Source organism: Periophthalmus magnuspinnatus, chromosome 17, assembly GCF_009829125.3.
Source record: "Periophthalmus magnuspinnatus isolate fPerMag1 chromosome 17, fPerMag1.2.pri, whole genome shotgun sequence".
Lineage (NCBI taxonomy): Eukaryota > Metazoa > Chordata > Actinopteri > Gobiiformes > Gobiidae > Periophthalmus > Periophthalmus magnuspinnatus.
In genome coordinates, this window is record NC_047142.1 from 14,840,872 (window position 1) to 14,854,678 (window position 13,807).

The 13,807-nt window shown below is 37.1% G+C and overlaps 1 protein-coding gene across 1 annotated transcript in view; it reads right to left on the minus strand.

The window, feature by feature from the left end:
* LOC117385566 (xenotropic and polytropic retrovirus receptor 1 homolog) overlaps nt 1-13,807 on the minus strand; it is a 45,161-nt gene that overhangs the window by 10,751 nt on the left and 20,603 nt on the right. Inside the window, exons 2-6 of the mRNA XM_033982858.2 lie at nt 12,379-12,430; nt 2,821-2,922; nt 1,932-2,149; nt 1,232-1,381; nt 822-905 (exon numbers count right to left, since the gene is read on the minus strand). Of these exons, the coding sequence (XP_033838749.1) occupies nt 822-905; nt 1,232-1,381; nt 1,932-2,149; nt 2,821-2,922; nt 12,379-12,430 (606 nt within the window). The remainder of the gene's footprint in view (nt 1-821; nt 906-1,231; nt 1,382-1,931; nt 2,150-2,820; nt 2,923-12,378; nt 12,431-13,807) is intronic.

The following is a 13,807-nucleotide window of genomic DNA, read 5'->3' on the forward strand; positions in this document are numbered from 1 at the left end:
TATAAAAACATAATTTGGTGTTTAGGTTCAAGACAATTATCCAGTCAGAAAGTAGAATAAACCTTACATGAGTCTCTTATTTGGGTTCCCAGTTTCAATACTGAAATCCAGATTAAACCTTAAATGACTCTCTGATTTGAATCGTCACTGCTTAAACCCCAGCACTTGCAGCCAATCATTAATCAGTGCTAGTGCACCTTCTGCTGCTCAGTGAGTGAATTCTGGAAGTTCTGAGCTTTCACATGAGGCCTGTCCATATACTGAGAATGAAAAAAACGTATGTGCACTGACAACACATTTTTTTACATTTTTTTTTAAACGGCAATGGTACAGGGTACATACAGTTCCTTAATGAGTAGGGAGGTAGAACCACCAAATGCTTTAGTGGGGACTTTAACTCACAACAGTAAGGTAGGAATGTTGTCCTGTATGTGCGATCTAACCCCTAGGCCATGTGACAGCACTATTGTCAGTCATTATGGGACACAACCAGTCAGGAGTATAGTCTATGTTTGGACAGTTCTGTCCTCACTGCAGTGGCCTCAACAGCCCTGAGCTGATCACATTATCATGCTGTATCTGCAGACTGTAATAGCTCAATTCTGATGTGTAATTGACTTAGACTCTAACGTAATTCAGACTTAAATCAAGAGCCCTTGATCTGATGGAGAAAGCACATGGCCTTACTACAGGATGTTTAAAATGAATGGTCTGTATGGCTGCAGCTTGTTTGTTCCTAATCTTGTACAGGCTGCATTCAAGCCTGTATGTCATACTGTTTTGTGCATAAATTAAGAACAGACTATAGAAAAGAGCATCACCTGAGCCGCTCCCAGAGGAGGGACTCTCAACCTCTTCATGGCTTTCTGACGGTCGCCTCCTTCCAGCTCTGTGGTAACCAGCGCCTGAGACAAGAAAATGTGCTTGAGTACTGTCATCTCTTAGACAGTGTGAATAATAGGTTCTTGGCATGAGTAACAATCAGCTGAAAAATGGTAAAATTCAGTTTTGCACTATGTAAATCTTCTGGTGGAGGGAAAAAACAATATCCATACACTAATTGATTCTAAAACAACTATTGAAAGTAGATACTTATTTCTGCAAGTATCAATACTGAAAAATATACATGAATAGAACAAATTGGGCCTTTCCTGAATATTTATTAGAATTGTCTTGGTCTTTATCAGAACTAATTTTTATCATGCTAAAAAAGCAGAACTAGTTCACTTACCTCAGTTTCAGAGATGAGCTGTGTGATCTTCTTGCAAGTGTAGAAAGGGGCCACTTCCACATGGGCCACCCTCCAGTCTGCTCCTCGGGATGTCTCCAGGATCTTGTCATGTTTCTTTAGGATCTTCCTGAAGCCTGTGAAGTTCAGGTTCTAGACACATGGCACAAAGGCACAAGTCAGGACCAAACTTTCAAACTGCCATTAGAACATTTAAAGGAACTGTGTGTAGCCTGCACTTTTAAGGCCAACGCACACTGACGCTTTGATTGGGGTTTGTTGAATTGGGACGCAATGCTGTGGATGACAACACATGCTTTTTGCACTTCACTGGTAAGTACTGACAGATCTCTGCTCTCTGACTGACAGAAAGGATGCTGTAAACTTTGAAGAGGCAGACGAGAACTGCAGCAGAAGCAAAGAAAGCACGAGCCATTGCTCTCTCGCTTCTCTCTATGCAAGAAAATCTGGTATCTCACTCAACCTGCTCAAATCAACACCTTTCCTCTCCTTTCACAGCCTCGTGTCTCTCACACAAATCTGATCAAATCTTAATCACTGGCTGCAGATGGTGAGTTTTAGGTGGTGACCATTCAGATCAGAGAGTCGTTTTAGGTTTAAACTGTATTTAAGCACTTTCATAGGCAGCCCAAATGAAATTAATGAGTGTGCGGGTGTGCGGGTGTGTGTGTGTGAGTGAGACCTGGTAGTTCTGCAGTAGGATGAGGCTGAGGTAGAACTCTGAGAAGGCCAGCTGCAGGTCCTTGATGTTCCTGTGTTTGCACCTTTCCTTCTGGGACAGAGCAAACACAGTCTTTCTGCGGCGGAGCCCAATGACAGCGCTCTCCCTCTGCGCGTCCAGAGAAGATTGCAGCTCATTCTGCAAAGTGGCAAAGCGCCGCTGGGCCTCGGCTAGCTTCTCTGTGAACCAGTGGAAGGGGAAACGTGCACTTCAATGCATTGTATCATAGGGTTGTCAGAAGTATAAAAAATCTGATATTAATTGATACTATAACTAGTATCCAAACTAGATGCTAATTGGCACAAATATCTATCTGTATCTGACCCAAACTGTCTCACAAGACTACATCTGCAAAGGACTTCATGCAAAAGCAACTTATGCAGAAAAACTTCCAGGAAACGACTAATGAATCATGAGTTTAATCTGCCAAAAAAATACAATATCAGCCAACTTTCTGCAGTTGTTCCATATAAATGCTTATAATCTAAATAAAATGATTAGTTGACCAATACAAAATTTGAGCTGTATCAAAAGAAGTATAAGACCACATACACTAGACATGGACCACTATGGAACCTACCTGGAAGACTGAGGGATTACACAGGTATAACACCACATGGTAATATAAAGAAAATCCAATTATTTAATGCTGAAACTCACTTTCTATTGCATAAATAGAGTGTTTGTTTTTTTTTGTTTTTTTAATTTTCACCGTGGTATCAGAATCGGTATTGAGTATCAAGTTGTTAGTATCGTGGCAACACTACTGTATCCAAATTTTTGTATCATGGCAACACTACTGTATAATGGGGTAAGGGGGATATGTTGAGTGAAGGGTGACATGTCTTACCCGAGTAGAAGGTGTTGATCTTAGCCAGTTCCTTCTCACACCTTTGAAAAAACAACTCTTCAAACTTGGCGTAGTGCCTTTTGACCGCATCTTCATCTGTGACTGGAAAACAAGAGGCCACACAGGGAATTGTTAGAGTTTCAATAAAGGTGAAATACCGTAGATGTAAAAAAAACTAGCCACCAGAGGGAGCTACAACAGCAGATTCAATTATCTACAATATAAAGGTGCAATACAGTTATTTGTATGATATTGCAACAGACCATACATTTTTACAAGCAAGATCTAAGTCTGGATTTAGAAATGGTAAAGTGGTAGTCTGGCAGGGCAAGCCAAGCCAAAAATGAGCCAAGTGCATTGATGACTGTTTTTAAACTTTACTAGGACATCATGTCATATATTATGTCAATGTCACAATGATTCAGAGATATCACACAGAGCTATATTTAAAGTGGCTGGAATGTCTTTATATTACATTTAATTGTGCATTGATGTCACAATGCAACAATTTCTGAAGGACGGACCCGTATCTCATTTGAAAACTATCATTAAAGCAAACGTGATGTGTCAGGATGAAATGCAAGTACAACCAGATCTAAACCAAGTATATAACAGGATGGAGCCATTTTGGAGCCATTTTGGTCATGTGTTTGTAATCTGTACCCCCCGCTGTGTGGCCTAGCTGCAATGGGTCAAGTAATTATCAGCCCTATAAAAAGGGCAGAGAAAGGTAAGCTCAGGTATTGCAGTATAGAGGTAAAGTTTTTTGTGTTTAGTGTTGCATAATGAACTTCTATAACTCATTACAGATACAAAGTAATTAAGTGTTACATTGTGTTATTTATTTACTGCAGTTCATATTTCTTAGTTAGATTTTTTTTGAGGGGATAATTCTGTTTTTGTTTTTTTTGTTTTTTTTCAATATTATCATTTATCGTCTATATGTACTTCAGCAATATATATCGCAATTCAAAATTTGTTATCGCGACAAGCCTAGCAACAAGGACTATTCCAGGTCTAATCTAGGGCTAAACCAGTTCAGAAAGTGGACTAAATAATTTCCATTGTAGTTCTAAACAAAAAATTATATATTTATATTATATATAAGTGGATAAAATGGACTCTAAATAAGGCAAATGCACATACTGAAGAGCTGCCCCAGTACCAACTGAAGGAGCTTACATATTAGCACCACAATTTGAGAAAGACTGTTCTAAAAAAAAAAAAAAAAAAAATAGATACTTATTTAGAAAAAAAGGGCTGCCCATCTGTTGTATCTAGGCACCCAGTTCCCTAGCTCCTCAACATCAGTGATCTTTTCAGGGCATATACTTCAGCTCCTGCACTTTCTCCTTTTCCTGGAGCGTTTGAGCGTTGGTGAATGGCAGATTTCAGGCCAGTTACTTTCTCTTTCCATGCCGTTAGCACTTGCACAGTTAAGTTCATCACTGGTGAATGTCTGCTCTTGCTTCAATAACAGGTCTACTTTCTTTGCTTTCACCTCTTGAAACTAAGAGGCTCTCTCACTGACCAGTCTCTCCTGAGTGTTTAGCCTAAGTTTCTGTTCTGTTTTAAAGTTCAGTCTCTCTTCTGCTGCTGGTGGAGCTCCAGGACCATAGGATGAGACTCTCCTGTGTCTTGGATGGTGGGACACACCTGAGTGACTGGTTTCATTTCATGTAATTATTCTTGAGCTAGTCTCGTGTGTATGCATACTCAGCAGTGTCTTCATTAGTTGTGAACCACAGTTGAGGATTACTTTAACAGTACAGAACATGACAACACATGGTTTCTATGGCTTCTCAGTGTTTGCCCTTGAACCAGAAAATCTTTGTCACAATAGTTGAATAAATTACCCTGGATGTTGTCTTGTTACCTTGGTGTAATAGTAAAGTTTTAGCTTTGCAATTACCTAATGTACCTACAGTTTGCAAAAAAGTCTCCTGGGCAGTTAAACAACAAATTAGCAGCAAACTTGAACTTTTATGAGAATTTTAAACTAATTGTTTCATTTTAATGCAGTTTTGAGGCTTCTGACCTCTCATCAAATTGAAATAATTTTGATCCATAACATGTCAATCATGTCAGTCCATACAACTCCATATCTAACCACAACATGTAAATTACAAGAACAGCTGGTTAGCACATGTTAGAGTGGTTAACCCCATCTAACCATGTGTGCAACCAAGTGTCTAACAGTGTAACCACGCAGACCTGTGGCCGGCCGACCACAGGCGATGAATCAGGGCAGGCTGGCTCCTCTGGGCTCCTTTGCCTCCTCTCTGTGCTCAGGCCTGATTATGGTCATTACCATCATTATGACATGTCTGTCTGCTGCTGCAGCTCTATACTTTCAAACAGCACAATTGATGTTTTTTAACTTAATTTGGGAGGAACGCCCGCCGACACTCACGCACTTTCACACTCCTGAACAAGCTTAAATATGGGGATTAAGCCTCAAGCAGAAACAGCACAGTCACTGAAAAACACACATTTATCGTAATGCTAGTTTCAGAAGTTACAATAAACTTTACAAACAATGACTAGGCAAAACAGCTTCAAAAATGCCATGTGTGTCAGCTTGGGATAAATGAGACATGCCGCCCGCCATCTATGGCTCTGTGTCAACTCCAAACTAAATTGGCATTTTATGTATACACATTTACAGCTAAACTATGCCATTAGAAATTGCCAGGTTTTCTGAAAGTCTTCATAAAAATCAGTTTAATGTCAGATATTTATTAATGGTGTACAACTTAAAATAATGTATGAGAACCAACTGGAGCACTTTTCTAGAGGGGCGTCCACCGCCTGCTTGTCTCCATGGAGATGTTATACGATTGAAAGTTTGCCAAAAGTATCAAAACTAAAACTAGTATCAAACTAAATAATCATTTGACTACAATATACTAAAAAGTCACACTCATAGGACAGAAATAAACCTTTTCTGACTAGCTTGAGAATGATCTTGAGCTGTATCAGAACAAGTATAAGCCCACATAGACTAGAGCACGCCCATGGACCACTATGGAACCTACCTGGACGACTGAGGGATTGCACAGATATAAGGCCACATAGTAATATAAAAGAAAGTACTGATTTAATGTTGAAAATCACATTGTATTGTCTAAAGAAAGAGTGCTCTTAAATATCATTGTGGTATTGGCCTGACTAACACTTTGCGTCCACGGAGATAGATAAGTTTATTGCTATATTGTGGAACATTACCGACAAAGCAATAACATCTGTATAGAGAAAAGAAAGGGTGGCCGGCCCTCCACCTGAAAAGTTGCATAGTGGACCTTTAGAACTGGTTGAATAGCAGTGAAGGCAGACTGAACACTTAAATGATCAAAATTTATCTAGTGTAGAGGTGGGAGTCAAACAATTTTTTTATAATATTGTAATGAATGTGTTTGAATTGTGAGGTGGTTGAAATATGAAAGACTGAAACATTCGTGAAGGTAGCAAATAGGGTTTCAAGACAAGATAGGTCCATCAATCTTTCCGGTAAAAAGATTAGATTTTCCCCTTGATGTTGGAATGTTCTGGTTGGAATATATTCTGTTCAAAAACATGAACAACGTACAAGTCATAGTTCAAGAATAAGAAGAGGAAGCTGGGGTAATAAGCAGGTGTTCTATTGCTCAGGGAAAACAATGGAAAATCCCTGAATCATGGCAGGTTAAATCAAGAGACTGAGCTGTGTGCATTTTAGTCACTGTATAATTATAAAAAGCCTTAAAGTGTATGTGACAGGTTAGACTAAAACAGTTAGCGTCGTTATATTTAAGATTTTACTAAAAATCTTGCCTTGATTTGTTTTTTCTTCAAAAAATGGCACAATTAAACTTCTCCATTAAACAGCTTTCATTACACTAATAATAATAATAATATGTTAATAAAATAATGAAAATACCTTCATCATATCATGTTTTCACTGCTTTAAATGCCTTTCTTGCATTTAAATGGTCTCTGCATTTTGGATGGTATTTTGATCACATAGAGGTGGTTTTCAGATTTTAAAGTGTGATTACTGTGTGCCAATTTTTCCTATAGATTATATTGTACTTTACCATGAAATATTCAAAAGGTAAATTAATAAATGTTGAAGCTGATCATTTTAATTTTTGACTAAACCCAGTAAATAGCTGTACAGTATTGCAACAAATTCTGCATTTCAACAATATGAATTTAAGATGCCCCCCATCTGTAGTAAATATTATTGCCCTAGAATGTTGTGATGTCATCTGAAACACAACAATTGTTGGTTTTCAGATTCTCGAATGTGATGATGGGGATAAGAATCAGTTTTCATTGCACTGCATTGTTCTGATTATTTATCTGATAGAGCTCCTGCACCCACGCGACTTAATTTGACAGGGACGCCATATTGGCAGTGGTGAGTTAGCAATAATGAATGGCACAGAGTCCACTTTGAGTTTTGTTTTTTTTTTGTCATTAAATCATAAACAATGATTTATCTTAAAACTAATCAGATTAAATATTAGTATAGATCACATAGATTTCGCCTTAACTCTGGACATCTGGTTTACTGTTCACCTTCTTATATCATCAAAAACGGTCCCTGGAGAGGTTTGTGAAAAATGTACTTTTATATAAAGCCCTGTACCTATAATGTTTACTGATACTGACAATTTAAATGATGTGAAATTGATGAAACAGTGAAAACATGATGTGCAGAGGCTGTAGCCTTACATTACTCATGTCAATGTAATAAATATAGAAAAAGCATTTAACTTTAGTTTGCAGTTTTATTTTCTACAATCAACATTTCTAAACAGTCAGTTCAGCAAACGAACCATGTTTAGTATTTGGAGACATTATAATTGCAGTTTTTGAATCGTAATGAGACAACGGTTGAATCATTCAAATAAAACCAAATAAATGTATCGCTTTATTAGCTGCTACTCTGTTTAGCTACAGAAATCAACTTCTACCGTCGAACTGGAGCTTTGTAAATCCAGTAAAAGGCTCAAGCTTTCTTCGTCCCTTGATAATGTGTATATCCCGATGCGCAACAATAATCCACAATCTCTGAAACTCAGATAAAGTTGGTTAATTGCAGTCGCCTCGGTTAGTTTCTATGGGAATTCTCTGGCGCCGCCACTGCCAGTATGGGGTTTGGATGTGCATGCCGGGATTGCGTGAAAACAGCCACAAACTCCCTGCATTCTGAGAAAAATCTGTATTTTACCAATATTAATTTTATCTGCCCCCTTTATCTGTATTAAATATTACTGCCCTATAGAAAGCTATGAACTCAGCTCAACTTTTTTCCACAAACTGCCACATAACTGATAAATATTTACTACAGGTATTATTCTACTAAACCAAGTCATAAATAGAAAAACATGAAAACCTGTCATATGCACTTAAATTTGCAGATTACTTAGCTGCTCTGCTTAAGTAGCTAAGTGCTAACAGTTATTTTATGTGGGACAGGACTTATGTAGTTGTAGATCTGTGCAGTGTGGAGAACAGCAGCACAAGTCAATAGTAAGCGGCAGCTGGAGGACTATTATGGGATGTTTAACACAGATAGTTGCATAACGCCCATGGCCCAGGACAGATACAACTGCACAATGTCTACAGCTACAGCACTACACAAGCAAACACAAAAACACAACCAATTCATAAAAAAGGATTAATATTTAAAGGCATGGGATGCCCTTTTTTAATGTATTTGAGCAAAATTTATCTTGCTCCAGTAAAGTTATATTGCATAAGCAACTCTTGAGGTGAAAATAAGTCTGCTGTGAACTGTCTGCATCTAATTAGAAAGGGTTTTCAGTAGAATCAGAGTGTCCGGTTAGCATGCTAGGTGTTGTTAACATTACTGCACCAGCAAAACTCCACTCTGGCCTCTGAAAGTTGTAAAAGGTGCTTATAAATGAATCGTGGTGACTAATAACTGTGAGCTACTTAGTACAAATTTCCTAGAACCTAGAGCGTTTTGGGTTTTTTTTTTTTTTTTTTAGAAATTAAGAATTTAACTTGAATTAGTAAATAAAAGGGATTAACACAAGTTTTAATGTATTTGAACTTACTAGGGCTGTCATAAGTAGCGAAAATCACATACTAATCGATAGCAAAACTAGTATCTAAACTAGATACTCATTTGAGCAAGTACTGATACTAAAAAAGTCACATTCACAGGACAGGACATTAACCTTTTCTGAGTAGCTTTAGTATATGCCCATGGACCACTATGAAACCTACTTGGCCAACTGAGGGATTACACAGACATAAGACCATATGGTAATTTAAAAGTACTATGATTTAATGTTGAAAATCACATTCTTTTGTCTAAAGAAACAGTATGTTTGATTGTCATTGTGGTATTGGAATTGTTATTGAGTATCGAGTCTGTTCCTTAGTATTAGTATCGAGCTTGAAATATTAGTATCATGAGAACGCTAAAACCTAATGTTTTAATGTTTCAAAGATGCATTGTATGAATATCAAGCAGCGTTAGCCAAAAGCTCGGTGCTCTTAGGTTTAGTTTATTTTGGCTTTGGAGTTGACATGACCTCATCACTGTAGCATTGTTGTGGTGGATTTTGGCCCCAGCACCTCAGTCCACAGGTTGAGGTATTCTGCTTGGTTTGATTTTGTTACAAAGTGCATTATGTAACTTCTCTGAAGGGGGGGGGGGGTCAGTTTCTTGTCTTGTTTTTTGAATGATCTATAGAATAGCATTAGATTTACCTCCAATGTTTTTATTGCAAAAAAATACATTTAAAAAAACACGCGCATTCTCATTGTCAGCCGGCTTGCCTCTCCACAGATCTGACCTTTAACTTAGGCTGGTTGGTTTGATGTAATAATTCTACAAGTAATGAAGCCAATAGTCGCAACACATGTTTGAGTATTTTAGTAATCTCTCCCAGGCCCTATTTGAAGCCTTCTTACAGTTAGCTGTAAGATTCTGTGCAACGCTCAACCCACAAGCCTACGTCATCCACGCTCCCACAGGACAATGCGCCATAAATATTCAAAAACATGTTAAAGCTGTACACAACAACAAACCTGATACTTTGAGGAAAAGTTTAATTGTGTTGTGATAGCGCTCTGAAGGGGGAATGACTTAACACGGGGAGCACTGAGAGGGGGAACTCAGAGTGTCAAAAACGAAAGAGAAACTTATAAAACATGTTAATATGTTGTTTTCAGCAAATGTAGCATTTTCAAAACAATAAAAGGTAACGGTAAATGTAAATTTACCGTGTGTGTGTGTGGGGGGGGGGGGGGGTGTGTATATATATATATATATATATATATATATATATATATATATATATATATATATATATATATACACACACACACACACACATATGTTAATTTCTTGGTGACTTTTCAAAACAAAATTCCAGTCTGCAGGCCTTCTGAACAATGTGACATTTGGATGACTTTGTGGGAAATGCCCAGGGGAAAACAGCATCCGTTGCCAAATGCTTGTTTAATTTCTCCTTCAGGACTGACTATTTTGTTAGTCAATACGTTTTCCTCCGTTGTTAAAGACACTGTACCTGATTTTTACAGACTTAAAAATGTGACAAACTGAACAAAATGTAAATAGTTTGCAGTGGTCTGAACTTACTCCTAACTTTGCTAACGTATTACTAGAATCATAACAGTAATACATTTATAAAAGTTGCACACAATTTTCTGAGGCCAGAACGGAGTTTTGTCGCTACAGTCAGCAACAAATAGCATGCTAACAGTGCGCCAACATCCTGGTACGTCTGGTCCTTAAACAATAAAAATACTTTATAATTGGATGTGGACAGGCAGTCCAAAAAGTGCTTTAAAAACATCTACTGGGAACTGACAAATTTTAATTTATTACACTAAAAAGTAAAGAAGTATCTTTTGTGTAACTGTGAAACAAAGCAGTGGTGGCAGAGGCTATCATTGGCAATTGATTAAATGTGCACTTGGTAACTTTTGAAGGATGGTTCACCCCTTACTAAGCTCCAAGGAAATGTTATTGCTTTGCCTGGAATGTTACACAGTATGGCAATTGATATTTTGCAGGGACATCACGCTGGGGGTGTATGCATGTCTGACACAATACACACATTAGCAAACAGCCAAAAACGTTTTGATACATTTTCAGGAGCTGTCAACACGAGTGTTCAGGGTGCAGTTTAGTGTTTGATTTTCAATAAAAAAGAGTGACTAAATGAAAAACTGTTGGCTAATGTTAGCTAGCTTGGGACTGTAATGGTATTTGTGAGAAACTAGTTTAACAGCACAAATCATCTCACCTGTTGTAGTTCCAGTTAAATCAGTTGTTTATGGTCAGATTGTATTAAAATAAAGCTCAGAATAATGGCCAACTTGAGTAACAGAGCTTCAGACAGAGCAGTGCCTATAGTTAGCATCACACCCCCAGGATGACGGTCAGCTGCAAAGTATCAATAGAATTCTTGCATTTATTTAGTTTTTATTACATTTTTTTTAAATTAATTTGGCATTTGACCTATTCAAACAATCCACAGTAGATGAAATCATGTGTTAGTCCATTGAAACCCAACATTTAATAGACAACACCATTTTTGCTGTATCAAATTATCAAAATCACTGACAAATATCAGAAATTCAGACAAAATTCTAATATTTGGTGTGAGGTCTCAGTCACTGCAGCATCATCTCCTTGTAACAAAATGTTCTTCTTCACTTGCAAACCAGTGTGTGACAGAAGAAGCCATGAGAAATCCCACCGTGCACAAACCGACCGATTTAGGACCGTTTTTTGGTTTGGGCATGAGGCACATCGTTAAACAATAACAACATGAAGTAAGGCTCTATAAAAGACAAAACAGGAATGAGCATTATAATATCTTAATTGAAATCAAAATTTCAATTTGAATGGTCACAATCAGCAAGCTGCAAAGACTGCAAATCCTTGGGATATACCAAAAAAAGTTTAGACCTTTACAAACATGTTCTTAAATGTATTCTTGCATTAAATTATCAGTTCAGATGTCAGTCTTCTCTCTAATGTTAAAGTCAAAGTATCAGTATCAGAACTGAAAACACATTAATTAATGATATCTAATATAAACCAGTATCGGTGTAGGGACTTAAAATGGCATTTATTTTCTCTTGAAACACAGTTAAATTATTACAGAGCTGATACAGCTGTGTTATGTACCTGTTATTTATCCTGCAAGCAACTACTGAACTGCTTTGTATGAATATAAGTTTAAATATTATGGAACACCATGGACACCCAGGAACCGATACCAAATACAGCAAATATTCCAGTCCAATTCTCTAATTGCAACCACAATGCTTGGCAGAAAAATCGCAATCCAATATTACTCAATAAACTCAGATATCCTACCGATGATTTGTATTCGTATTCTATCTGAAGTTTGAAGATTCTTTTTATAGATTACAAACTTGAGCAACATAAAAGTATATTGGAACATCTATTTGCAGTTTTGGTGATTTTAGGCCTGATTAAAATTAAAAAAAGCTGAGTTTTTGTAAATCATTGTCATATTCACTGTTGTGTAGTACCTTCAATGGACGGGGCCTGGTCTTGAGCAGCATACAGCATCTCTTTGAATGCCTGCACAGAAAAACAAGGAAAACATATAGTATTAAAATCAATCTATAACAGTGCTACTGGGAGAGTGACTGTAAATTGTGTTCATACTTTATATTTTTATTATGTAAGCAAAGTATAAGGTATCCAAAACTGATAAGAGTTTAAGTAAAAACGGAGATGGCGAAGAAAATAATAGTTAAGTTCTACAGAAGTAACATTGGGCATAACATTTTTACACCGATGAGTATCGATATAACCATTATAATATTTAGATTTCCAGAGAATGGTCCATACATTTTGAAAAAGAAATTACTATTTTAACATGAGGTAAATTATCAAATGGAGCACAGATGACATAGGCTTGGAGGATCGGATGGAATCTTACAGTTAACTGCAACAACGATTTTTTTTTTTTTTTTGCATTATACTTTCCTCTTTAAATGTATCCATTAAGGAACTATCACATTTTTAACACTTCTACAGTGCTACTATAGACTTCCATATGCTGTGTAAAGGTTCTCAGTTTCACATACTACTTCTGCCAGAGCTTTATTTGAAGTTACACACACAGGCCATATTGATAGCTCCCTTTTCCCTGCATTTTATATAGGAACACAAATATTACTTCATGCTCAAAAGATTAGGATTTGCGATTCAGGCAAAGGACACTGAGCTGTTTTTTAGGATACCTCACTCTCTACTGCCATGACAAATTTTAGCACATACTTGAGAATTTCTAGAACAGATATAATTCATAACTGTATGTGACAAAAGGGGAGAAAAACAAGACACGCCACACACATTTAGAAGCTACTTAAACCATGTACTATGATCAGTTTTAAAGACGATATAATTCTATTTGCATTCATTTGAAGAGGGTCTAAAATAAAGCTTTTGGCAAATTCCACAAAACCTGTTATGTGTTAGACATAGAACATCAAAGAGCTTAGTGCTACTGCTAAATTCCCAGGCAGAGGTCAATGAGTTTACGAAGCTTCCCCCAAGGCCAAGTCTAAAATGACAACTGACAAAAGAAGCCTGTTAAATCTAATACACACTGCATACCTTTCAGCTTGTTGAGAACATGTAAAAGTAATGAAGTCCCACAGGGGTCAGTGTTAGGACCAGGTAATTTCAATACATTTTATTTTAAAGGCAATGTACCTGACATTTATTTATTGTATACATTATTTTCTTAGTAAAAAAAAAAAAAAGTGAGATGGAATGGTTTATTTGTACCAACAAACGTGACTAGCCCTTTTTACCATTTAGAAACATTATTATTTTCATTTATCTTTAATTACACAAGGAGAGCGCAATGAGAGTACTCAGATCCATCCATCCATCCATCCATCTTCTTCCGCTTTATCCGGGGCCGGGTCGCGGGGGCAGCAGTCT